Here is a 25,778-nt window from a genome sequence, read left to right as displayed (position 1 = left end):
GGTCAAAAGCAATGTTGATGGTAAACTTGATCATTGGCTTCCAAGGAAGCGCTTAGCTAAAGTGAACTACCAGTTGCACTTGCTAAACGTTTGACCATATAAAGTTGTTCTGGTTACCCATACATGTCTCAAATCGAAACCATGATGCACAAACATTTCTTTTTTTATGTGTTAACTATAAACTGAAAAATGCATAGGATTGTGTGGATGATTGTGTGGATTTTGAAACCCATAGCAACGCACGGGCACGAACCTAGTCACAAATAAATTTCTTTCTTTCACACAACCGCGGAGAGCCACTATCGTGCCATGCATATGGTATATATATTGTAACATCAGAGCAACTTCATCAGATCGACAATATTCAATCCTCTATATCTAGTTAAAGCGAATTAAGAAAGCCCAACTCTAACGTCTAGCTAGAGAATTGTACTGCAGAAGATTGAGAAAGCCTCGTCTCCTTAAAAGAACGAACTCTAAGATATACTCCATCAAATACAGTGCATTGTGACTTACAAAATTTGTACCGAAACAAAGTGCATTCTATGTAATAACTATACCTAGATTTGACAAAGTTTGTTAAGATAGAAACTATATTTTAAGGAATAAACTCCTTAATTGGATATAATCTATAGGTACATGCATCATTTAAGTGTTCCCTTGAGTTGTCTTAAAAATTTTAGAATGCACGCACTATGGGCCTGTTTAGTTGGAGGTCTGGACGATTTGCGGCAAAAGGTGTTGCCTGAGAGTTGCCTGAAAATTTGATAGAATCTGCCTGGTGAGGCAAATAGAGGATAGTTTGTTTGGTTGGAAGCCTATGCCTGAACACACTGATGTAGATAAAAATAAAACATTATTCTGATTACTATTGTCGTGTATGATTAGCTGAACACTAACTATTTATATATTTCTTTCTCATCTTATAAGATTTTTCAAAAAAATATTTATATATTGAAAAATAAATAGTTATAATTATTATTATTATTATATAAGTGTACTTAAAGTATACTAATGAGAGAAATAAAATAGAAACATGTTTAACCTTCTAATTATGAGTAGTCATTTCCTTATTTGACGTTAATAGAGAAACTTTAGAAAGACTTGCAACGGCTATACATATATTACTTAGCGTTTCATGATGGCCTAGCCCAGGCAAGCAGCGCACTGGAGCCAGGCATACGTTTTTGTCCGCCTGGGTGGGTCGCTCTTGCCAGGTTGAGACACTTTCCAGGGCAGCAACCAAACATCATGCAGGCAAAGCTCCAGGCAACTGTGTAGCCAGGCAAGTTCAGCCCAGGGCTGTAGCCACCAAACAGACCCTATATTACAGGACGGAGGTAGTACGACCTAGTACACTATAGCATATATGGTGTAGCGACTGCAATTTCTGCGATGGAGGGTGTACAAGAAGGAAAGGGGATTGATCGATAAGGCCCCCTTTCTTTATGGAAATTGAGAGAAACAACACATTTTTGGCTATTCAATCCCCTGTGTATGACTCTTTTAGGGCCGCAAAAGGAATTGATATAGTTAATCTAATAGAGTTGCACTTATCAAAGAAAGCGCATGACACACATGGGAGATAACCAAACACTATGGAGATTTGCCTACCTCCCATGGTGTGATGTGCAGCTCAGATCCCAATTTCACCATTTGGAAACCAATTAGCTTATTTCTTATGCCAAACAGTACCTATACATGTTGTATTCTGAAATTAGGGCTGCTTGTGATAATCTCGAGCTCTAGGGGGTATTCTAAAAATTGTCATTATAAAGCTTCTTCCCCAAATCGTGAATACAGAGAATGTCCTGTTCTTCTCTTTAGGAGAGAGCTTGGGTTAGGGAGTAGCGAGGAGAGGCCTTGATCTGCCAAATCCACCACTAAAAGAGAGATTTGATGGGGATTTGGAGCCTCCCCCACATTTGTTGGCTCCAACCTCTTATATTTGCTTCATCTCATAGTGGAATCGTCTCACCGGCACCCTTGGTTTTTTCCCGCAAGGGATTTTCACATAAATCTTGGTGTCCTCTCTTGATTCGGTATTTTTCTTATTATATGCATTGATTAACTCACCATCTTGCTTGCTATTGGTTCATATATACACTACAACACAACACCAAATTGTTGTCTGACGTTGGTCGCTAAAAGTCAATAATAATTACCGTTAACGGTCGGTCGCTAAAGATTTGCTTCAAACCTTCAGTCGTTAATTCTATGTATTTCGATAGCTTGCCCGTCGCTATATCTATTTCAATTCACCGTTGGATAGTCTGTCGTTATATGCTAGTAGTTGGTTCGAGTTGTCCGTCGGTGAACAAGGGTCTGCGCTTATAGCTGTTGGTCGGTATAAATAGCACCGTCAAACCATCGGTCACTAAAGATCATCTCTGTCGCTATTTACTTATAGTGACACCTTTTGTAGCAACAGCAAGGGTCTGTCGCTATAACGATTTAGCAACTGACTGTCTGTCGCTGTACTGGCCTTTTAGCAACTCCAAAGCAAACGTTGTTTTAAGGTTGTGGTGTAGTGATTTGTGAAGTGATTGTTTGTATGGATGAGTTGACATGAAAGGAATTTGTGTGTTTCTTTGATATATTAAGTAGGAGATGTTGGGGCTGATGTATTAGTGAGCTCATTGATGCTCATATATTGTTGCTAGAAAGATGGAACAACTTGCGGTTTGTTGGATTCAAGTTTAGGTGTTGTTTTGAATCATAGTGACCGATATCTTAACGGAACGGTTCCTAGAAATGCTTTTCTTGGAACAGTTAGATGTCCGACGCTACAATCGGTTTATCTTTACAATTGATGGTGTCACTTTTTTGAACGTGCCAGTGAAAATCATTTTTAGCCATTAGTAAAAATCATTCATGTACCCGTGCATGACAACACACACACACACACATATATATATATATAACCCCTGGACAGCCAGCTCGCCGGGCACGCACGCACGTCTACGGCGGGGATCTCGCCTCAATCATACTATAGGCTGCGCAAGTGGACGGTCCTGATCGCGTCGCGGCCTAACAACGTGTGTAGTAACCTGCTCATCCATCAGCTGCTCTCCCTTGCTTATCGCGCTAGACGTACTTCTTGACGCGCCCGGCCGAGACCGCGTAGCAAGTGCATGCAGCATGGTCGTACGTCGCGGTGGTCCAAAGCAATAACCGTGCCACTAAGGGTACACGGACACGGTAGTTGCTGGTAAGGATTTTTCATAGCACCTACCTTTATTTTTCTCTATAGATTTTTCACAGCAGTTACTTTAATTTGGTAAAACAAAAGTTGATGTATTAGTATTTTACTTGCATGATTGCAACTTTGCCAGGTTATGCTGCATGCCCCCAAAGGCCCAAACAACTATTATTTGCCTAGAACTTATGCCCCGGCCGCTTTCTAAACGGATTAATCGCCAGCAATGAGAACTCAAAGTCCAGATATGCATGTGGGAATCATCTCTGCCTGCCTGCCAAGCATGCACTACATAGCGTTGATGGTTAAAATCCAATAATAAAAGGCTACGTTGGCAACCAAGATATACATGTAGTGTTTGCATCATCCGCGACAAATAGAACGACGGAGAAATGGAATTCCAGCTCGCTCATAAAAGTACGTGCTCAGTGCATGAAAAAAATTGATCCTATCGGTGATCAACAACAAGAAGTTATATTAATTAGTAGCTAGATCGATGAACAGAAAACACATGTGCGCTCGTGTTATCCTGAACAAACGAGGGAGATCGACACATGTACACGGCATGATCGAAGCCAAGTAAATTTACATGTGTCATCAGCTGAGACGCCTCCTTAGTGCGACATGTCGCGGATTACTGACACATAAGCCAGGCGAGGACGTGATTAGGATCGGGGTGTCAAGTGCGCCCTCCCACACGTATGCACCACCACCACCGGACCGGCAGGAAGAAGGGCAAAGCTCTCTCTCAACACTCAACTGATCCATAATTCAGCAAACCAGCAAAGACCCTCTCCTCATCAGATTACTTATTAGTTATCGAGTTCTTTTTTTAAGTGACAGCGCGAGCGGCTCCTCTCCATCGGGCCCTCTATAAATACCATGGGGTGGCCAGGAAGGGAGCTCGCATTGTGTCAGGCCATGCAGTAGAGAGACCAACAGAAGCAAGACAAGCTATCACCCAAGAGGCAAGACAGCAGGGATCTCCCTGTTGCTCGCTCTCCATCTTATTAGCTAGGCAGCTATAGAGAGAGCTGAGATCGAGACTACTGCTGAAGTGCTGAGCATATATACATACCCTTCAAGATGATTACTGTTGGGCACCCGGTGGTCTTTGCTGTGGGGATCCTAGGTATACATATGCATGCATGCTCACAGGTTTCTTTTGTGGAAGATGTGCTGCATTATTTTCTCACAAATTAGCGCAGTAGTTGTCTCTAGCTACTTTTGCTAACCTCCCCCCTTGACAAACAGTTAAACAGTAGTAAACACTTAGTTAGTTTGTCGCTGAATTGAAATATATAAAAACTGTCCTAGCTTTTTTTTTCTAAGGCAAAGTTCTGCTGGCAAGTGACAAGCTAATATATCAGTTCAGAGTTGCTATACATCATGTTCAATATGCATGTAAATAAATGAGCTAATTTTCCCCTGGTCTGTGTTTTTGCAGGCAACATCCTATCATTCCTGGTCACCCTTGCACCAGTGTGAGTATCTCTACCAGAGCAGGATAACATATTGTTCAGAATCAGAAATTAGCTTGTCTCTCACGGACGCTACAGCTCTAGCTAGCTCCTAATAATCATCATCGATCACCTCTATGATATATATGATGTAAACATAAAACATAAATATACAGGCCAACGTTCTACCGTGTTTACAAGAAGAAGTCGACGGAGTCGTTCCAGTCGGTGCCGTACGTGGTGGCGCTGCTGAGCGCAATGCTGTGGCTCTACTACGCGCTGCTCAGCATCGACGTCCTCCTCCTCTCCATCAACACCATCGCCTGCGTCGTCGAGTCCGTCTACCTCGCCATCTACCTCACCTACGCGCCCAAGCCCGCCATGGCTTTCACCGTCAAGCTGCTGTGCACCATGAACATGGGACTCTTTGGGGCCATGGTCGCCTTCCTGCAGTTCTACGTCGACGGACAGCGCCGCGTCTCCATCGCCGGCGGCGTTGGCGCTGCCTTCGCCCTCGCCGTCTTCGTCGCTCCTCTCACCATCATCGTAAGCTAAGCTATAGCTGCTGTTGTGTCTACCGTAGTGTCCAGTAGTATAGGAGTATTACTAATTACTTTGGCAGCTAGTAATTAACTAGCTAGCTAGAAATTAAACGTACGGCCGGGCTGTTAACTAAATAGTTTTTTTCTCGATATATAACAGCGGCAAGTGATCAGGACCAATAGCGTGGAGTTCATGCCCTTCTGGCTCTCCTTCTTCCTCACCGTCAGTGCCGTCGTCTGGTTCTTCTACGGCCTCCTCATGAAAGATTTCTTCGTCGCGGTAAGCACGCACGCAAGCGCATTCTTGTTGGATGCCATCTCCTGTATTTCTTTTCCCGCGCTTTTTTATCATCTCGTGCGGCTAGCTTTTCTCACTTTTGAAAGCAGGCTTGCAAAGGTATGTAGATATATACGTACAGCCTTAGCTAGCTAGTTAAGGTGCTGTTAATTGGTTTAATACACGTACTTTTTTATTATGTAATCACGCATAGTGAAAGTACAGGTGTTTGCGTTTGTGTCACCACCCACGACCCAGCTGTTTTTCTGTCTACAGAACCTAACAAAAAGATCTGACCATAGTATCATACTCTGTAGTGCATATATATGTATGTGTTTACTGGTGGTGACATGCACTACAAGTATGTCTTTGCAAAAGCATGCAGAGTAATTAATGCGTACTTGCAAGCGTAAAAGGCCAGATGAAAAAGTGGTGTTGTATAATCAGATGCTTATATATAGGCCAAACTCCCGTGTTCTTGAAAAGCCTGCAAACACACCTGCGACTAATTAATTAGCCGCCAGTTGATCTCAGGAAAAATATATTTAGCTATTCATCTTTTTAGGGCAAAAATATTATATGTAGTTGATTCTTAATAATTGGTTCACTCATGCATGAGCGCCCTGCTGCTGCGTGTGTGTGTGCAGATGCCGAACGTGCTGGGCCTGCTGTTCGGCCTGGCCCAGATGGCCCTCTACTTCGTGTACCGGAACCGGAACCCCAAGAAGAACGGCGCCGTGTCGGAGATGCAGCAGCAGGCGGCGGTGCAGGCCGACGCCGACGCCGAGAAGGAGCAGCAGCTGCAGCAGTCCCACGCCGACGCCGAGGCCGACGGGGAAGCCGTGGCCGTGAGAACCGACGACGACGAGGGGCCCAAGAACGTCGTCGTGGACATCATGCCGCCGCCGCCGCCACTGCTGCCAGCGGAGAGGGCGCCGCCGCTGCCGCTTCCGCCGCCTCCGGCGATGGTGATGATGACCGCGCATCAGACGGCCGTTGAGGTGGTCTGATCCATGCACAATCGACACATGCTCCGGAGCTAGCTACTACATGCACGACTGACCTAACTATTGCTGCTCGCCTTCGATTATTCATTTTACTTTGTGTACTACTATAGTAATATGCATGCGTGTACGACGACCTATATATGTATCGCGCGCGGCACCACGGTACAAGTAGACGCCTAGCAATATATACAAGTACACTGTAGGTACGAATGAATGTCTCCTGTGGTGCCCATATATGCTCGTATGTGTTTAATTAAGGTCGCGTTATTCCTGTCTCTTCTACCAATATATATGTTGTCTGTATCGTATGCCTGTTGTATACGCCTCTATCATCAATCAGCTAGCTAGCTTATGATTATGATCGATAGCCGGATCAGATGGATGTCCGTACGGTGTCATTAGTTTATTACGTAATCTCTCCGATGGTCCGGTCAATAAAGCTAGCTAGCCCATGTATTACTTTAATTATTTCGTCTCCATCTTGCTTCATCTGTCGATCAGAGAGAAATGCTTGTTGCATTCTGCTTTTGTTGGAGATGAGATTGCGCACTGATTGCACTACGATTAGTAAATGAATTATTATATTAGTCCGAGTGATTGCTTGGTTGGATATATATCGTTGTCGATACCGTCCATCATCCTCTCTTCATGCTCTTTCCTTTTGGTACGGTAGGGGCGTTGCCGCAATGCCTTGTGCGTGCGTGATCACCGCACCCACTACAGAGAGATAGACGCATCCGGAAGCGTTCATGGCTCGCTCTCAGTCCCAGAGAAATTAAAGGCAAGGTATACATTATACATACAACACCTTAATTAGTAAGATCCACTACTGGTACTATATATCATCCCATGATAAAGGTCACTTAGCACTCCTAATAACTAAATTAAATCCACAAAAGATTGAGTACTATCAACATGGTGTCATGAGAAGCACGCAGATTCCATCATTCATTACACCACAACACCAAGATTAGCGATGGACAGATAATCTGACGCTAAAAAGTTATAGCAACAGACTTCTACAGACGCTGTAAGTCATGTCGCTAAAAATCTTTAGCGTCAGATAGTACTTTTAACGACAGATAGTCCGTTGCCCTGATTTTTTTAGCAGCAGATAGTCTGCTGCTACTCTTTAGCGACAGATAGCCTGCCAGTACTCTATAGCGACAGATAATTTGAAGTTACAAATTTTTTTAGCGACTGATGATTTGATGAGATCATTTAAATGCATTTAAAAAAATAAAAGGCCATTTGGTTGCAAATTAATACAAAAGTAACATCATTATGCACGTTTCTCGTACAAATAGATTCATTCATGACTAAGTCCAAACACTCACTACGACATACATATATGGTCAGCCATTACAAACATGAATCAATGATTCATCAATGATAAGTCTACAGTATCAGCTACATGTATCCAAATGAGATCGACTAGCACCTAAATCAGCTTTGAGTGGCAAGTCATCCACAAACTTGCTACCTAGCACCCTAGCAGCCCTGAAACCAAAACTAACATGCAATCAGCAACATGCTAACATAGATCCATGATCATGTAAAGTTACTATGCTTTAGTATGATGTATTATTACAAAAGTAGGAATCACTCCATTTTAGATGCATATAAACACTGCTTTCAAAAGAAGCAGAGTTACATGCCTATAAAAATTGTAAACCTGCACAATCAACAAGCCTTATGGGTATCACAATATGATATTTAGCTGGATTGATACCATCCGTGATAATTATCCACCACCATTAGATGCTCATGTGGTATGATTCTACATGTACAGCTTTGAAGATCATTTTACTGCTAAACCTGGCTATATATGTGCTGTATATCTTGTCCTGTGTTAGATGGTGTGTACTGCAAGTTCACCCGACTAATTTTCTACTCACTACAATACTGTTCTGATTCTTGGATCCTGTATGTTTCAGCGTTTTGCTGGCTTCTGCCAGCCAGAAGCTAAAACAAACAGCCTAGCTGTTGCGCTGGCTTTTGAAAAGCTAGAAAACTGGCTTCAGCTGAAAACTGAAAAGCACGCTCAGAGGAGCTTTTCAGGCATTTGGTGTGCTGAGAACTAAAAGTTTATTACAAAAGTCAATAGCAAAAAACAACAGTCAGAAAGCCAACCTTTGAGCCAAAAGCCCAAGAATTGTAGCTCCAACAAACAAGCCCTTACGATAGATATAGTAACAAGTTAAACTTGTGGTAGTGGTTTCTATTCCAGTTTTTCTTTTAACATTTTAGGTTTCACTCTGCATTTTGTGAATGGTTTATTAGCTTTGTTACTGAAATCTTTATGAATGATCCACAGGTTGCTTCTGTTATGACTGTATGGACCAAGCTTCAACCAGAGTATGCTGGTAATATGTTGATTGTGCAATAACAGAATGATAAATATAACTCAGTTATAAATTGCAACTTTCAACTTACAATGAGAGAATGAGATGACATAGTTTCACAAATATAATTCACATACTAGTCCATGACGCGCGCCCTCGCACGCGCGGCAAATCACCTGGTTAAGGCGCAGAAAAAAAAATATTTTTAATCTTTACATGGAAACAATCTTAGGAGTTTAATGTAGAGGACTGTTGGTTGGGCTGATGAACATACCATGATGGACGATTTCTGCTCCAGCGCTGCAAGTACAAACACTGAAAATTAGCAGGAGGCAGTTCGTGTGCTTTCAATTTGGACTATGTAAACCACCAACCAACATAAACAGTAGAGGAGAAAATATACTAATTTAGACTGTCTTAGATTATTATATATGGAACCTGCATTAGCAGAGTCTTAGAAGAAGCATATGAAGCTAGGCAAAAAGGCAGAGTGTAGCAAAGGAATGGCATACTAAGCAATAGCTAGAATAAACCCCATCAAGTTTGCATTAGTTTAAAAAAAGCAAGTGTGAATGTGAAGCCGATAAAGAAATGCAAGATTGATAATCAATAAAACCACGAAAGATGTACTTCATTAGGTGTGGTGTACACGACATCTTAGATGTCCAAATTTGTTAAAAAAAACTAAAATGATAAATGTGTCGATTAGCTGACCTCTATCTAATGGTATATACATCAACGTAAAAGGTATCTGGTGGTTGCTTGTACCAATTAGCTGACCCCAAAACAAAAAAGCCAAACAGAAAACTAAGAAAAGTAGAAGATGTTGTAACACAGAGAACAGAAAACTGAGAAAAGTAGAAGCACAATCAAGGCTGCAGTATAGAGCAAAAAATAATACAGATAAAAGCAGGAGCACAATCTACTTACCTTAAGAAAGTAGAAGGAAGAAATCCTGTGTATTAGCAGAACTATTATAAAAAAAAACCGAACACACCGATTAGTCCCTCGGAAGCAACCAACACCTACACAGCTGCGAAAGACATGAACCCGAGAAAAGATATATCTGTAACAAACTATGATAGAGGTTATTTTAAAAGCAAATTGACTGTCCATAGCAACAGCATATGTGCACGATTGTCAAGACAGGCTCCGCACAATCAACAGAATGACAAAGAGACCAACAAATTATAGTTGTGCTTGTCTTCAACCTAGACGTAGGAAGGCATAGATGTTAATTTTGTTTTCTACTGAAGTATAAGCGTCGGGCAGTCGCAGAGCTGGCACAACGGAAAATTATGGATGTAAACATATACACGCAGCGAGCGGCACCGTTGAACGACAGAGGAAACCTAAGAAGACAAGAATAGAAATATACTGTAAATGTAAAACAAAAATCTGAAAGGTAATGCCGCAGCGCTACCAAACCCAATCTAATTAGCAAAAGAGCAGATGCCAGCGGAGAAATGAGCTACAAACGACAAATTAAAATATGGAAACAAACTAATCAGCACCTAGTAGCACCCTCAAATGCCACAAACAGGAAATCTAAGAAGAGAAGCATACCACTACACTGTAAATGGAAAAACAAAAAAAAATGAAATTAAGCTAATTAAGCAGCACCTACTAAACCCGATCTAATTAGCATAGAGCAGAGGCCTACGCCAGCGGACAAATGCGCTATAAATCACAAACAGAAAAATCTGAAAACAAATTAATTAGCACCTTGTAGCACGCTCCAACACTGGAAACAGGAAACCTAAGAAGACAAGCACACAAATATACTGTAAACGAAAAACAAAAATATGGAAGGTAACCAAGCAGCACCTACCAAACAAAGTGTAACTAGCAAAGAGCACAGGCAACAGTATGGCAGCGGACAAACGCGCTATAAATCACAAACTAAACCCTGGGAACCAACTAATTAGCATGTAGTAAACCAAAGTCAGTTAACAAAGAACAGAAGCCAATTTTGCAGACACTGAAATAAAATACTAAGCATGGGAAATATCAATAAACTTGAAACATTCGCCTTCTTCCTTTTCTTTTGCGTGCCCTCTGTAAGCAAAACGTTGTAAACCAATCCTATTAGCAGAAAACAAAGTTAATATTGCAAACAACCCTGGGAGATGCAACCTTAATGTAGGCCGTCGCCATCGGCACTCTCTATATGAGGAAACTCGGCATGCATCTTGTACATGAAAAAATTTCAATCGAACAAAACAAGGAACCGTACATTGTGAATCAAGCGGAAATGGCAAACCTCGACGAAAACATGGATCTGGCGTGACGACGGCGGCGGGGTTCACTAGCGTCAACTGCAACGACGACGGAGGCCGCCTGTACCGGGGGCGGCTCGTGGCGATGGTGCCGCGGCGGAAGCCAGCTGCGCCGGGGGGGGGGGGGGGGGGGGGGGGGGGGGGGGGGGGGGGGGGCACCCACGCCGCTACGCCGCGCCGGCGGCCGTCCCGTCAGCAGGTCCGGCCGTGCCGTGGCAGGTTTGTGCGCGGGGGCCTCCCTAGGGTTTGCGGCACGCCGGGGGCCGTCCGGAGGCACAGGAGCGGCGGAACCACGGCGCTGGAGAGGGCGTAGCGCCGACACAGGTGAAGGGGAGGGGGCGGCGCCGGTGCTGGGAGAGGCGAGGCGGAGGAAGGAAGAGGGTGGAGCGATGGAGACGAGAGAACGGCGGAGGAACGGAGGAGACGAGCGATGTCGTGGCCTGGAGAGAGAGAGAGAGAATTGAGAGGGAGAAGAGCAGCGGCGACGCTGATTTAGGGTAGAAACGTTTCCCTCTGTACTCTATGGGCCGGGCTAAAATTCACGCTCACGCTGGGCTCAGGTGGGACCATTTTTTAGCGACAGACTGTATGACGATATAGGTCACTTTAGCGATAGACAAGCAAACGTTGATTGGGAATACGTATAACATTGAATCGCCAAATGAGGATTTAGCGTCAGATGGTCTCTAAGTTATCTTTAGCGTCAGATCATCCATCGCCAAATATAATTTTTAGCGTCAGATGTCTGACGGTGAAGCGGTGTTGTGGTGTAGGGATTCACGTATTACTTTGTGTGTGTGCACGCGCACACCTACTTTCTGAGCATATACGTACGTACGAAATGGCCTTTTTTGCTGGCGAAAACTACTCCAGGATTTGAACTTTGTAAAACAAAATAAGGTGGCTTAAATGTACGTATTTAGCCTCAAATAATAAAAAAAAAATCTCAGACAGATAGCTTCAGTGTGTCCACAGAAATCACCGGTCAAAACTGGAGCTGCTGTACTATAGACAGGCCCAATAATAGCATGAACAGTGGGAACAAACTCTGATGTACATCTTTGCAGGTTGCAACCAGCTCCTGGTGATCAGCCTAAACTACTACTCCCTCAGTCCCAGATAAATCTTCATCTCATATTTCGATGAGTCAGCTAATCTTAACTTTGACTATATGTTTAAAGAAAATAGTATCAACATGTGTATCTTCAAATAGGTTTATTTACTATGAAAATATATAACGTGATTAATCTAATTATGCTTGTTTGATATCATAAATATTAGTATTTTTGGTACATATTTAGTCAAATTTAAGATTGTTTAACTCTTTGAAATACGAGATGCACCAGTACAATAAGCATTTGAAGGGGCGGCTGATTTGTAGAGATGGTATGGTAGGGGCGGCTGACGATGATCAGCAAACCAAGTTATTCAGTTGGATTTGGTACTCTCTAGCTAGGTACTCAAGTTACCTGAGAGCAATAGAAAAACAAAATTAGAAAATTGGCATCCATCAGCACTTTGATTAGTTTGTTGTCAACCAGATAGTAACAAGCACCTCCGAGAAGCATTTTGATCATACGTTCATATCTAAATAAACAATGAATTTATGAAATAGGTGAGCTCCATGCAATTGAAGGCTACAAAAATCATCAGTATATATAAACATAGACATAACAGCCAAGTACTAGTGCGTAACATAGATATTCCACGAAGTCAAGACCAATTATGCAGGATTAATGTATATTCCATTAGTCAAGATCCCCAATCATTATACCTAAAACTACGTACGACAGCTAAAAATTCAAGGAGAAGACCACATATATGACCATGTTCCAACACTAAAACGGATCTGATCAGCAACCCCTAACCCAGATCTCCAATCAATATACCCGAATTCGATTCACGCATTCATCCATGAGAAGTAGGAGCTCACCACATCAGTGCTATGCCCTGGAAATCACAGCAACCTAGTGTGGCGAGCACGGCACGGCCATGGCGTGGCGTGCAGCCAGCGGCTCGAAGAGGAATCAAGTGAGGCAGTGGCAGAGAGAGGGGTGCGCGGTGGCCGGAGAGGAAGCAAGTGAAGGAGAGTCACCGCCGTAGATATGGACTACTCATACCTTGATGCCACCACCATTCATAGATCGACGCAGCCCCAGCGGAAGACGACCCACATCCTCCTCAATGAGATCCGGCGACCGCATCATCACTAGGGCGTCATCGCGTCGAGGCTGGCCTGTTGCTCGCGTCGCGGCATCAGCTGCCCATGCCTCGAGGCTCGCTAGATCATGGCACTGGGCGGGCCTGGTGCGGCGGTGCAGGGCTACGGGGAGAGGGCGCAGTGCAAGGCTATGGGGAGGACGTCGTCGCGCGCGGGCGGCGCGCTCCCGCCGGAGGTTGGGGGGCGGGGAGGCGTGCTCGCGGCAGGGGGCCGCGCGGTGGGGCCGTGAGGCGGCTCGCGGTGCCGGGGGGAGGGGATAAGAAGTTAGGGTTTGAGTTTTACGCATATCTCATCCACCCCGATCGTGGATCAACGGACAGAAAATCTTGGGCCGAACTGAAAATCGTGGACTGAATAGGAAATCGTGGATCTCTTTTTCTTTTCTTTCTCTCTAGAAATTTTATGAACTCAAGGGGCTGCAGCCTTTTGTACGTGCAGCATTTGTAGGGGCAGCCGGTGATTGAGCCACCCCTACAAATCGCAACACCGGGGGCGGCTGGTGAGTAAGCCGCCCCTACAAACAGACCCATTTGTAGGGGCGGCTCGTATCACCAGCCGCCCCTATTGTGCCATTTGTAGGAGCGGCTGGTCTTATGGGTCCCGAGCACGCCCACTGTAGGGACGCTTCCATCCCCAGCCGCCCCTAAAAAAAATTGAGCCGTTGCTATAAACCTTTTCTGTAGTAGTTATTGAGACTTATTTTGGGACTTGAGTATATAACAATGCAAACAGAAGGAGGACAGCGTGACTATAAAGCTAGAGGCACAATGCTAATTTCAAATAACCCAATTTGCTTAGCTCACTACCAACTGAAGTAGCAAGATCGCCACATAGTAATGCCTCTTGTGTACTTACGGTGAGGTGATGGTCACGTGGCGGCACAAGATTGACCAATCCACAAGACTGACCAATCCACGTGGCGGCACAAGATTGGCCAACAGCAGTCGAACAGTAGCCAAAGCTCTGTCTGTGCGCGGATCCTAGGCGCTATATGAAGTTTCATATTTCAATCCACTCTAATCTCTATACGGATTATGATGGATTAGACCGCAGCGAAACGTATAAGATTTATTTTTCTTCAATGCCCTACGTATGGGGATTATATTGTTCATTCGAATATCATAGTTCCCGCTCCCAAGCAAATATTTATAGTGGAATTCTAAAGTAAAGTAAAATGAAAGAATTGTATCTTGCTTCCAGTGAAACATGATATTCTCATGAATAATGGCTTGTGCATGTAACCCAATATACAAATTTCTTTATTATAATAATAGAATCGAAACAAATTATAGTTGGTATGATATCTACAATAGCAAATGGTCAGGATTTTCCATCAAAGCAAGCTATAAACTACTTCAGGAGCTAATCCGAGGTATCAAATAGGCCCTTACTCATGCTCATGGGCCGGTGCGCCCGCGCATTGGGCTATTCACGGGCCGTGCGTCCCTGGACCATTTCACTGATCGGTCCTGTAGGTAGCCACGTGACGGCGCCACGCGATCGGCATGACTCGTACGACTACCTGAAAGAGCACCCAAATATTCGTCCGGTTCCATCCGCCGCAGCCCGCAGACCGCATCACCCCCAAAAAAAAAAAAAAAAAAAAAAAAAAACAGCAGCGGGATCAGTTGTTCGGTAGAGCCGTGGAAGAGCGGGAGAAGCCGGAGAGGAAGAAAACAGCGGCTGCGGCGAGAAGACGCAACCCGAAACAAACAGGCCGCCGTGCCCACCTTCACCATCCCGACACGGCCGGCCAACCTACCAACGCGACACGGCCACTGCACTGCGCGCAAGCAAGTTTTGGTTGTCGAAACCTAGGGCGAGGACCTCGATCGAGACGTCGACGGGACGAAACCTCCCCGTGCGGTGAGAGGACCTTCGCCGGGTCAGCTCGGCCATGCGCGGGGCCGGAAGGAGCCTGCTGATGCAGCTTGTGGGCCGCGGGATGCAGTCGCTGCGAGGAGCGTGGCGGGAGAGCGCGGGGTCCCGGAGCGGCAGGGTGGCGGGCGAGACAGGAGCTTGAGGAGCGGGAGGCCTGCTCCGACACCGACGGCGAGGCCTTCGTCGATCCCGACGTCGCTCTCTCCTACATTGGGAGTACCCCCGCCTCCCAGGCCTGGCTGCCCTCCTCCCTCACGCTCTCGGGCTACAGTTGATTCAGCGGTGGTTTGTTTGTGCTGCTGAATTCGGTGCGGGAGGGGCCCAATTCACTTCGGTAAGCGGAGCTGCTCCAATAGCCAAATTCTTCGCCAGAGTGGTTTTGGGAGCTTTGTATGGTTTGGCTTGGCGCTTCAATACTTCATCAGTTGGCCTGCTTTGGTTCAGTGAGCGCTCTGAGTATACATTCAGCGTCCTAGTACAGTAGGCCTTGTTTGGATGCTCATTAATCCACTTCAATCCATGTGTGTCGGGTGGATGGGTGTGGAATTCAAACTAGCACACCAACCCACCTCAACACACATGGATCAAGGTGGAAACATGGGCATCCAAACAAGCCCTTAAGTGGTGCGAGGGAGTGCATTCCTCTGTTTCACTGTTTGATTCCGGGAAATGAATAGTGGTACATATCTATGTGGTGGTACCTCAATTGTCAAATTTGGCCGAGCGTTTTCATGGCTTCATCTCTACAAGGAAATTGAATGGTAGATGTTTCATGGTCTCGTGATATGCACTAATTGATTTTTGTTCTGTGCTAAAAGACCAGCTAACCAGAGTGATTAAAAAGTAGTGTTGGCTATTTTTAACTGTGTTAGCTCACCATACTCGTGAGCCGGTGCCCTAGCAGACCCAGATCCACCGAAGCCCATAACCAACCAAAGGATTGGGTCTAAATTAACCCAAAAAAGACTAGCCTAATGGGTGAGAGTTGCGGCTGCTGGCTGGCCCTACCTTATGAGTTGTGATCTCTGATCTCCCACCATCAATTTCCATATGGGACTAAACATAACAAATTGAAGATGTATAATTTTTTAGCAAGGGTTAAAGGGTTTACGGATACTTCTATATTTAGGACTGTTAACTGTATGAACTTTTTCCCATTCTACATTCTGAGTATCATTTGGTATTTCGGGTTGCAACATGTCTCTTCTCAGCATTGTGCAATAGATTAGTAGTGTAACATTTGTTGTGTTTTGTGCGGGGTCTGGGGAAATGGATACAAAGACTAGAAAATATAAAGGCGATGCTAGTGCAATCATGAACAAGGAAGTTAACATCCAAGTGCCTGCCAGCCAAAACGAGAAGATGATGAACACAAATAACGAGAATGGGTTTGAAGTTGGTTTTGCAAGGAAGGAGATCCCAGCCAGTGTAAAGCACGGACAGTTGTATATGCAGCCGACCAGCAGTGTATAGCAACTATGAATGCAGATCCTGTTCCTGCACCAGTTGTGATCAAGGACCACTGGGTACGCTGTGACATATGCCATAAATTGCGTCTTCTACCCTATGGAACGAACCTTTCTGTGCTTCCAAAAAAGTGGAAATGTACCATGCTTCACTGGCTGTAAGTTCAAATCTATGCTTGGGCTTGAAATACTTCATTTTTTTGTGGTCCACGTATATCCATTTGTCTATCCTTCTTTATAGTGCAGCAATGTTTGCATATGATAAATGAGCATCTTACATTTTGTGAGTTGTCAGTTACCCGGTTAGCGTATACTCAAAGCAATTATCATTTTGAAGAAAAAGAGAAAATCAACTAAACGTATACCTCAATGCCATTTCTTATAACATAGCTAAATTTCGTTATACTTATTAGTTTTGGAATTATCTTGCATTCTAATTCTCCACCTATTTTCACCTATTTTGCTAAGTGCCCCGTGAGCTGTGTAAGTACAATGAGGTGTGCAAATGCAACAGCTATGTAGTATCTTTTCAGAATGGGGTTCATATGATCCTTGGATCATAAGTATAATAAGAGCACAAATTTTCCATTACTAAAAAATAATTCAAATTATTTGCAGGCCTGGGATGAATAGATGTGACATCAGTGAGGATGAAACAACAGAGGCTCTGAATGCATTGTTTGCCATTCCAGCGACCGCCACAACTTTTTCTTCAGGTAGTCCTCATACTGCAGGTACAGGTACAGCAACATCCAGCGCCTATAATATAAGTGGACAGTTTGAACGTAGTAGGAAAAGGAAAAATGCTCCAAGCAATGGAAAAGATCTGGCTGAGAGTTCTTACCACACACCATCTTTGACTCCTTCCATGAGCAACCAACAGGACCCTATCAGAGATGAAAGAACTACTGATGACACGCGCTACAGTTCCGAGAGAGATTCTGTGAGCAAACATGGTCCCAGGCCAGTGAGCAAATCATCTGATCTCATTTCTGAAAAGCTGAAGCCTAAGCACAAGAATCACAGTAGCTACTCAGATGAAGGTTCTTTCCTTTTTGTTTTTTCTTTATGTATGATCTGTCTGATACACATACCTTCTAATAAGTTTTCATTCTGTGTAGCCTTCCGTTATCCAAATTTCTTGCTGACACATAATTTCATTGTTTATGCCCAGGAGGTATTATGGAAAGGACCAAGGCTCATCCCAAGGTAAAGACTAAAATAGGGATTGATCAAGATGAACAGAAAACATATAAGAAAACTAAAATTGAGGATTGTCATCAAATTGACAGAGGCCAGGACCACATGTGTGATTCAGATGGTGTGGAAGTTCCTGATGAACCTAAATTTTTGCTTGCAAAGGCAAAAACAATGAGGGGTTCACATGAAACTAGTGACATGTCTTTACGCAAGGAAAATATTGCTTCAGGGTATGATTTATTGGAAAACGTCAAGAATGTTAATGCTTTGGATGTACCCTTTCACAGTGAGAAGAAAGAACATCCTTCTGGTGATAAAAAGGACTTTAATATGGAGGGCCGTTCACCACTACCTGATCAGCATTCTTTTGACAGAATGGCTACAGCTTTGAACACTGAGTCTGGTCCCGTTCAACATGAAAGTAAGAACATTGAAGTTCGCCAAGGTAGTGGAACTGCTCAGCGGCTGGGCATGTCATTTAAAAAAGAAAAACTTCACCTTAGAATCGATAATCAAGATATTCAGAACCCTGTTAATCAAGTTGTCAATTTTCCTTTGAAAGAAGGTAAACAAAAGGTCTGCCCTACTTCAGTAAAATCTGATTCATTGAAAATGAAAGCAAAGTTAGTGAGGTTCAATGTGGAAACTGGAGTGCAACATGGCACTGTTAAGCAAGCGACTTCAAGTATTTTGGGCACAAGTCCAACGAGGAAGGATGGTAGTATGATTACATTTGCTCTCAAGGAAGCTAGAGATCTAAAGCATAAGGCGAATGATTTGAAGGTTGTTCACCCTCATTGCATCAAATTTTATATCATTATGATCTACCATTGTCTCATGATATGAATTTTTCCTTACAATTTCTCTGGGAAAAAATCTCCCTGCAGAATAAAGGACAAGAACTCGAAAGTACAGGTCTGTACTTTGAGGCGGCTTTGAAATTTCTGCATGTTGCGTTTCTTCTAGAAACTCCTAGTTTTGACATTTCAAGGCCAGGTGATGGAGCTCGGTCAATGAAGATGTACTCTGAAACTGCAAAATTATGCAAGTAAGCTATACACACACTTTGTCTTTATGATATTCAGTTGCTATTACCTGGTGGACTCGTTTCATTGCGGTTGTGAAATGAAGAACATAGAGTAGAACTATATTAAGGTAAAACTCATTATCTAAAAAGTATTAAGGTAAAACTACGAATTTAGATTAGCTTTCTTCTTGACACCATCCAACAGTTAATTTGGATATGCTAAACTAATTTAATTGTGGCTTTTATATGAATGTAGGCACATAGTGATTACTCGTCGCTCCAATCCATATTGAATTGAATTAAGTTTTTAATGCATAAGGAGTAGTTGAGATGCTGCTGCTGCTTAGTCATGTTGCTGCTATGGATACTATGGATACTTTCATGATTCCACAGAAATTGTTTCTAAGTTTGCTGCTGTGGATACTTTCATAGTCATGTTGTTCTAAGTGTGTTACATGCTAAATGAGGTTCTTTCACTTGCCAGTTTTTGTGCTTATGAATATGAACGGTGCAAAAAAATGGCTGCTGCATGCTGCTTTAGTGTATAAGTGTGTAGAAGTTGCTTACCTCAAGGCTGCATACTACAAACACCGTAGTGCAAGCAAAGATCGACAGGAACTGCAGGCAGCTGTACAGATAGCCCGAGGTACTTGATGCACAAACAACTTTTGACCCTTATTTGTACAATAGAATTTCAAATTTTAAATAATTCAATCTTCTGGAAACCTAATTTATTTCTTTGAACGCTTTGTATTCAATGTCCTTTGTACTGGTTATCATGGTGTAACTGAAGAAAATCCTCATATCATTAATCTTCTAATAAGTCCCCTAAACTTGGTTAGAATCATTAAAGTCAACACAAAATCCAGCTATTGTGGCCAGGCAAATGCCAGAAATAGTCTATACCCTCTGTCCCAAAAAGAATGCAACTGTAGCTTAGGACTAGTATGTCGGGCCCTCAACTATAGGTATGATATCCTAAAAGTAGTGTTATATAGGAGCATGATGGCAATATAGTATAGAGTTTGTGGATACAATCATTTACCTTGGTCTAACCAACACATGGGCGTACCCAGCGCAGAGAGCTCCCGCTCTGTGTGGGGTCTGGGGAAGGGTGTCAGTGGCAAGCCTTACCCTCGCATGTGCAATGCGAGGAGACCGCGACTCGAATCCGGGACCTTCCGGTCACAAGCGGTAAGACTCTACCGCTTGCACCAGGCCCGCCCTTCACCTTGGTCTAACCAACACATGGGGGGAACAAAAAGCATAGGGGTACATGTGTCATTTTAATTGTTCACTAATTTGTCCTCGAAATGTGAGACATTCTTTGTGAGACAGAAGTAGTAGTAGTTTATACAAGACCTGGTGTTACACTTCAGGTATTTTGGTTATACCTGATCTGACACAGGCCTTCCACTCAGACTAACGATATTTTAAAGTCTGGAAGGTTTTTTATTTGCACTGCATGTATTTAGTATAACACATTTTTTTAATTGCTTCATTGCTCTTCTCTTGCAAGTTCTATGGTACTCTCTCCGTTCCAAATTATAAGTCGCTTTGACTTTTTTGATTCATTTATTTTGCTACGTATCTAGACATATTATTATACTTAGATACATAGCAAAATGGATGTACCAAAAAAGTCAAAGCGACTTATAATTTGAAACGGAGGGAGTACATGTTATCAAACTTTGTTTTAATAATTTCATGACAATTTTGTGCCACTGTGAACCTTTTCTATATTTGCATTTAATGTGTTGGGTTTCAACTCTAGCCTACCCCAACTTGCTTGGGACTAAAAGGCTTTGTTGTTGTTGTTGCATTTAATGTGTTGCTGTTATGTAGGTGAATCACCATCATCTTCTACCCCAGATATTGATAATTTAAATAGCCATGGATTATCAAAGGCCTCATTGAAGGGTGGCAATTCACCCCATGTGCCAGGCAATCATTTGCCACTAGCTGTTCACAACCAAGCTCACTTGTTGAGATTACTTGCCTATGTAAGTACCTTTTTAAATGTCCCAACAGGCTGTTAACAAGAACAAATTGATTTCACTTTCAGCTTGGTAGAACTTTCTGTCCCTGAATGAGAAGCATTTTCGAAATTGAATTTCAATTTGTTGTTGCCATCTTGTTTGTAACTTTCTAAGTGTGAAATGTCAGGGCCTATTTCTAGCAGGAAGAATTGATCGCAATGTAATACTATATAATCTAAAAAGGGCGTACCCATGCAGAGAGCTCCCGCTCTGTGCGGGGTCTGGGCAAGGGTGTCAGTGGCAAGCCTTACCCTCGCCTGTGCAATGCGAGGAGACCGCGACTCGAACCCGGGACCTTCCGGTCACAGGCGGTAAGACTCTACCGCTTGCACCAGGCCCGCCCTTCTAATACTATATAATCTGATTTAGTTTTTTTTTATAGTTGTTCTGTACTAACAATACTCACAGTGGAAATAAATAAGGAGTTTGGTACTGCAGCATCTATCAGTATTACTAATAACGATATAAGTTGTTAGTTAAGGTTGGGCCAGTCAGTTCTCCAGCACTCAAGACTCCCTTGCAAGGCTTTATATTGCCAAGCTATGATTACAGTATCAATAGAATTATTGGAAATGGCACTGGCTCTCGTTTTTCTTTGCTGAAATGCGCAAGAGATCTACACATCATTTCAGTAATGGAAGAAGAAAAGTTTTGTTAGGTTACAAGAACAGGCCCTCGTTAGGTAGCTGCCCTGGCTGTTGTTAGCATTTTGGTTGGTAATAAAACCATGCAGATCACACGGATCTGATCACTGACAATACACTTAATGGCACCCATTTTCATTATAATGGCTGTGTTTGAGCATAGCAATAGCAATGGCGGATGACGATATGAGTTAGAACTTACTCCCTCCGTCCCAGAAAGAATATAAATCTCGTTTTCTAAGAAGTCAAACATTCTTAATTTTGACCACATACATATAAAAAGATACTGATGTTTATGATGTGTAATAAGTATCATTAGATTAATCATTGTATATATTTTCATAATAAACCTAAATAGAGACCCAAATGGATAATGTCTTCTATACACTTAGTCAAACTTAAGATTCTTTGATTCCTCGGGAAACAAGATTTACATTCTTTTTGGGACGGAGGGAGTAGAAGCTTCTAAATTAAATGAAGTTGAGAATTTTGGAGTAGCTGCACATAATTTAAGTTTGACTGAAGAAGAATAAGCTTCCCCCGCCCCCTGTTCTCATGCTGTCATATGGCCATACCATTTGAGGTACGCGAGTAACCTGAAATTAAGTAGATTATGATTGTGTTTCTTAACCATCAGGACTAACTGTATATTACTGTAAGGCTGATTTGCATATATCAAACCAAGCTAGGATAATGCCACTTCAGTGCATCACCATTCGGTAATAGTGTCTGTATATATTGATTTTTTTTCTCTTGACTGTTTTAGACAAATGATGTGAACTTGGCATTCGATGCAACTCGAAAAGCAGAGTTTGTGATTGCATCTGCTGCTGGGAGTAAGGAAAGAGGTGGTGTTGATGATGGCCTTGCTTCGGTAAAAACAGTCTTGGATCTTAACTTCAACAATGTGAATGAACTACTAAGACTTGTTCGGGTTTCAATGGAATCAATAAGCAGCTGATGATGTGTTCAAAAATCGGAATTGCACAGAATGTCACACAGTGAACAGCTGATATTGGATTAACATTGCAATCTGTGCTCCATGATGCTGGTTGCAGCTATCTCAGTATATTTTTACAGTGGAAAACAAATGAATTTACTCAGACTGATGTAAGATGAGATCTGTGCTCCACATTTACCTTAGCCATTCGCTGTTTGCATACAGTTTGCAGCATCCACTTTTGGTTACTGGCATTCGGTTCCTTATTGGAGGCAGCACAGGTAACATGAGTTATGCTTTCAGCTTGTGTGTGTGGTGGGGGGTGAGGTATGGTGGTGATTCTTTTATAGATTGCAGCTGTAGAGAAGGGGCATGATGTTGTGTTTGGAACATACGAACTTGATATCAAGCATTCTCTTAATCCCTTTCCTAAATTGGAAATTATGTGAACCAAGGCTCTGGAATTTGGGAGCAGTACTGCTGCGTCTTGCGGTAGTGTAAGCATGCATTGATGTGTGTCTGTTTCAATGGGTATGTTTCATCTTAGCAGAAGAAACTCTAAATATTAATTTTTTATCCATTTCGTTTTCTTTGCCTGATGCTTTGTGTAATCTTGAACAGGTCAGAGGAGATTGCTTGCGATTAGCTGGTACTACCGAATATCAGTTTCACCTCATGTAGTATCACTGTATCAGTATGTAGACTGGAGTTGAAGCAGGTATTTTTCACCAACATTTTTTAGATCGTTATTCATTTGAGAACAGTGTGCATATAATGTTATCTCAGGTCCCAGTCCCTGCTTGAACTGTTTTGTTGTCCCTGTGGCTTAACATGAACCAAAATAACACCATCTTAGCTATCAAGTCATTGAAGCAATTAGACAACTCGGTTTAAATTTTAAACCAGGAAGCAAAATTCTTATAGGAAGAATTAAAGTGATGAGGTACAAGAACTAGGTAGAAGAATCCACACAAGCCGTGGATACTGTGAAAAGAGTACAACCAAGAAGTGTAAATGTTGGATTAGGTAGTGTGTTGAACTTTGTTATCTGTGCCCAAATTAAGCCGAATGCCTTTATGCTTTTTATGTGTGTTGCATGTACTCACTTCATTGTGTAAAATACACTTGGAATTTATGATCTACAGATTTTGTAGAATAGTGATGTATATGCATTCTCGTGTAAGAGGATGAAAATGGTTTCTTAAATCCATTCTGCACCCAGTTCTGGAGAGCCTCCAGTGCTGGTTATTGCCTGATTTCATTAAATGTGTTATTGAACATTTAATAAAACTTATAACAGATGATGAATTGAGATTCTTTTGTGGTCTTTTAAAGCTGCTGTGTCGACTGAATACACAATATAGTGCATCTGTAGTTGGACTGGGAATTCTACTGATTATAGATATTGTACCCAGGTTTTTGAGGAAGTGTGTGTGGAGCTATTGTCCTTGTTTATCACGCACCAGAGCCATCACATACACATTGTACAGACACCTAGGTTCTTTAGCAAACAAGGTGGAGACACATCTAATTGTTCTCCTATCTCAAAGCTAGACTTTTGGATTTCACAGTACAAGTTAATTTTTGTTGATATTGTAGCGACCTAATCTACTCGGATCTGATGAAAAGTCCAAGTACGAAGCTCCATATACGAAGAACGTGATCGAGATGGGGCGTGTTAAGTAATCTGCTGCTCCCCTTGTGTGAATGCGCGGCAGGGACAGGCGGTGCCAAAAGGGCTCCCTGCTACTGCACTGTAGCCTCTGTAGGGGCAGGCGCTGCAAGGCTCCCCTGCCGCACTGTAGCCACAGCAGGGGTAGGCGTCAAAGTCAGCCCTGCTGTCACATCTAGTCACTGTAGCAGCATGGCAGCCTGACATGTCTGTGTATTAGGATTAGATGGGTAGAGTTGTATATATAGTTCCCCACTGCAACTCAGTAAAGAGAGCGAGTTCAGTTTTGCCATCTCCTCTGCAGAGCTCCGGCCAACGCTGGTGCTTGTGCTGAGTGTGTGTGCTCTGTTCTCCCTCCCTTCTTCTACCTCTAGCCATAGTGTGTGGTCGGCAACGCTGGTGAGTGGTCGGCTCACCCGTGCCAGAGATCCAAGGGGCTAACAAGTGGTATCGGAGACGTACAAGCGCCGTCGTCGGACTAACAGCTGGCGATAACGGACGGTTAGGAGATGGGCGACAGCAGTGGCGCTGCTATGGCTGCCCAGCCACGACAGGAGGTCGTTGTGCGCACGGTGCGGGAGGTCAGCGGCACCAGTTGGCCGACGCTGACTCGTACCAACTATGGCGAGTGGGCGGTAACCATGAAGGTCAAGCTCAGAGCCCGACGGCTCTGGAACGCCATCGACAAGGGCACCGACGTAGAAGAAGATGACATGTCAGCACTGGAGGCCATCATCGTTGCTGTGCCTGCGGAGTACCGGGAGCCGTTGGTGGCGAAGAAGTCTGCTAAGAAGGCGTGGGAGGCCATTGCAGTGATGCGCGTCAGCTCTGATCACGCAAAGAAGGCGACGACCCAGCTGTTGAAGCAGGAGTACGCCAACCTGAAGTTCAAGGATGGTGAGTCGGTGGAGGTGAAAGGTCCTTGTTTGGTTTTGTTAATTGAGTGACAACTTAGGTGGACTAATTATGTTTATGTGAGATACACAGGTGATTAGTCCACAGGTACATGTGTGTGAGCAACATATGCCATGAAGGTGAAAATGGCTTGGAAATGTTGCAAAGCTCACACATGTGATGATGAAGGAGCTTAAATGCACATAAGACATGACATTGAGTCATGTGATCAAGGTGGAGAAGATCAAGACAAGACTTGGCTTAATGGACCGGTTGCAAGCGTGAAGGGCAAGTCGAAGGCTTTGGAGTGATGGACCGCGTGGCGGTGAAGCTTGAGCAAGACTTGGCGCCGATGGACGATGGCAACGGTGAAGAGCAAGTAAAGTCAAGATCGATGAACCAATATGATCACGTGATGATATGAAGTGGATCATATCATTGTTGATCGTGTTGGTGCATGTGTTGCATCGACATTGAAGGAGATGGAATGGAATGCGCAAGGCAAAGGTATAACCTAGGGCATTTCATTTCACCGGTCATAGGTGTGTAGAGAAGTTTATGACCGAGTTTAGGATAGATGGCCGTACTATCAAGAGGGGCAAACTTGTTTGCATATTGGTCATCTAGTGCCACTCGAGTGATCTAACTTTGCATTGTCGTTAGGATCGAGTGGCGTGGCAAGTTG

General features: G+C 43.4%; 2 protein-coding genes and 1 long non-coding RNA gene across 5 annotated transcripts; 2 read left to right on the top strand and 1 right to left on the bottom strand.

Moving 5' to 3' along the window:
- Nucleotides 1-4,285: 4,285 nt before the first annotated feature.
- On the top strand, nt 4,286-6,488 carry LOC136497058 (bidirectional sugar transporter SWEET12-like). Its single transcript, XM_066492844.1, has 5 exons — nt 4,286-4,331; nt 4,647-4,683; nt 4,836-5,205; nt 5,362-5,481; nt 6,126-6,488. The coding sequence occupies exons 1-5, from the start codon at nt 4,286-4,288 to the stop codon at nt 6,486-6,488; spliced, it is 936 nt and encodes a 311-aa protein (XP_066348941.1).
- A 1,240-nt stretch (nt 6,489-7,728) lies between these two features.
- On the bottom strand, nt 7,729-11,218 carry LOC136497044 (uncharacterized). 3 transcript variants are annotated; one of them, XR_010769180.1, is made up of 5 exons: nt 11,094-11,209; nt 9,761-10,915; nt 9,105-9,130; nt 8,922-9,006; nt 7,729-7,985 (listed from the first exon to the last, which is right to left on the bottom strand). It is a non-coding gene; the product is annotated as an uncharacterized lncRNA (long non-coding RNA). The 3 variants fall into 3 exon arrangements; XR_010769183.1 differs by having other exon boundaries at nt 9,105-9,268; nt 9,761-11,218; XR_010769179.1 differs by having other exon boundaries at nt 9,761-11,218.
- Nucleotides 11,219-14,956: 3,738 nt separating this feature from the next.
- LOC136543180 (cysteine-tryptophan domain-containing zinc finger protein 3-like) lies at nt 14,957-24,434 on the top strand. The gene is given in 13 exon segments (XM_066535708.1): nt 14,957-15,545; nt 16,493-16,679; nt 16,682-16,835; nt 17,296-17,720; nt 17,852-18,660; nt 18,765-18,925; nt 19,389-19,434; nt 19,436-19,550; nt 20,750-20,907; nt 22,354-22,808; nt 22,885-23,245; nt 23,943-24,042; nt 24,127-24,434. Coding segments are annotated over 9 exon segments (2,217 nt in total). The 5' UTR covers nt 14,957-15,545; nt 16,493-16,525; the 3' UTR covers nt 22,549-22,808; nt 22,885-23,245; nt 23,943-24,042; nt 24,127-24,434.
- Nucleotides 24,435-25,778: the final 1,344 nt, after the last annotated feature.

This window comes from Miscanthus floridulus, chromosome 1 (genome assembly GCF_019320115.1).
Source record: "Miscanthus floridulus cultivar M001 chromosome 1, ASM1932011v1, whole genome shotgun sequence".
NCBI classification, from domain to species: Eukaryota; Viridiplantae; Streptophyta; class Magnoliopsida; order Poales; family Poaceae; genus Miscanthus; species Miscanthus floridulus.
Note: the sequence above shows the minus strand (reverse complement) of the source record. Positions and strands in the feature narration are given on the sequence as shown.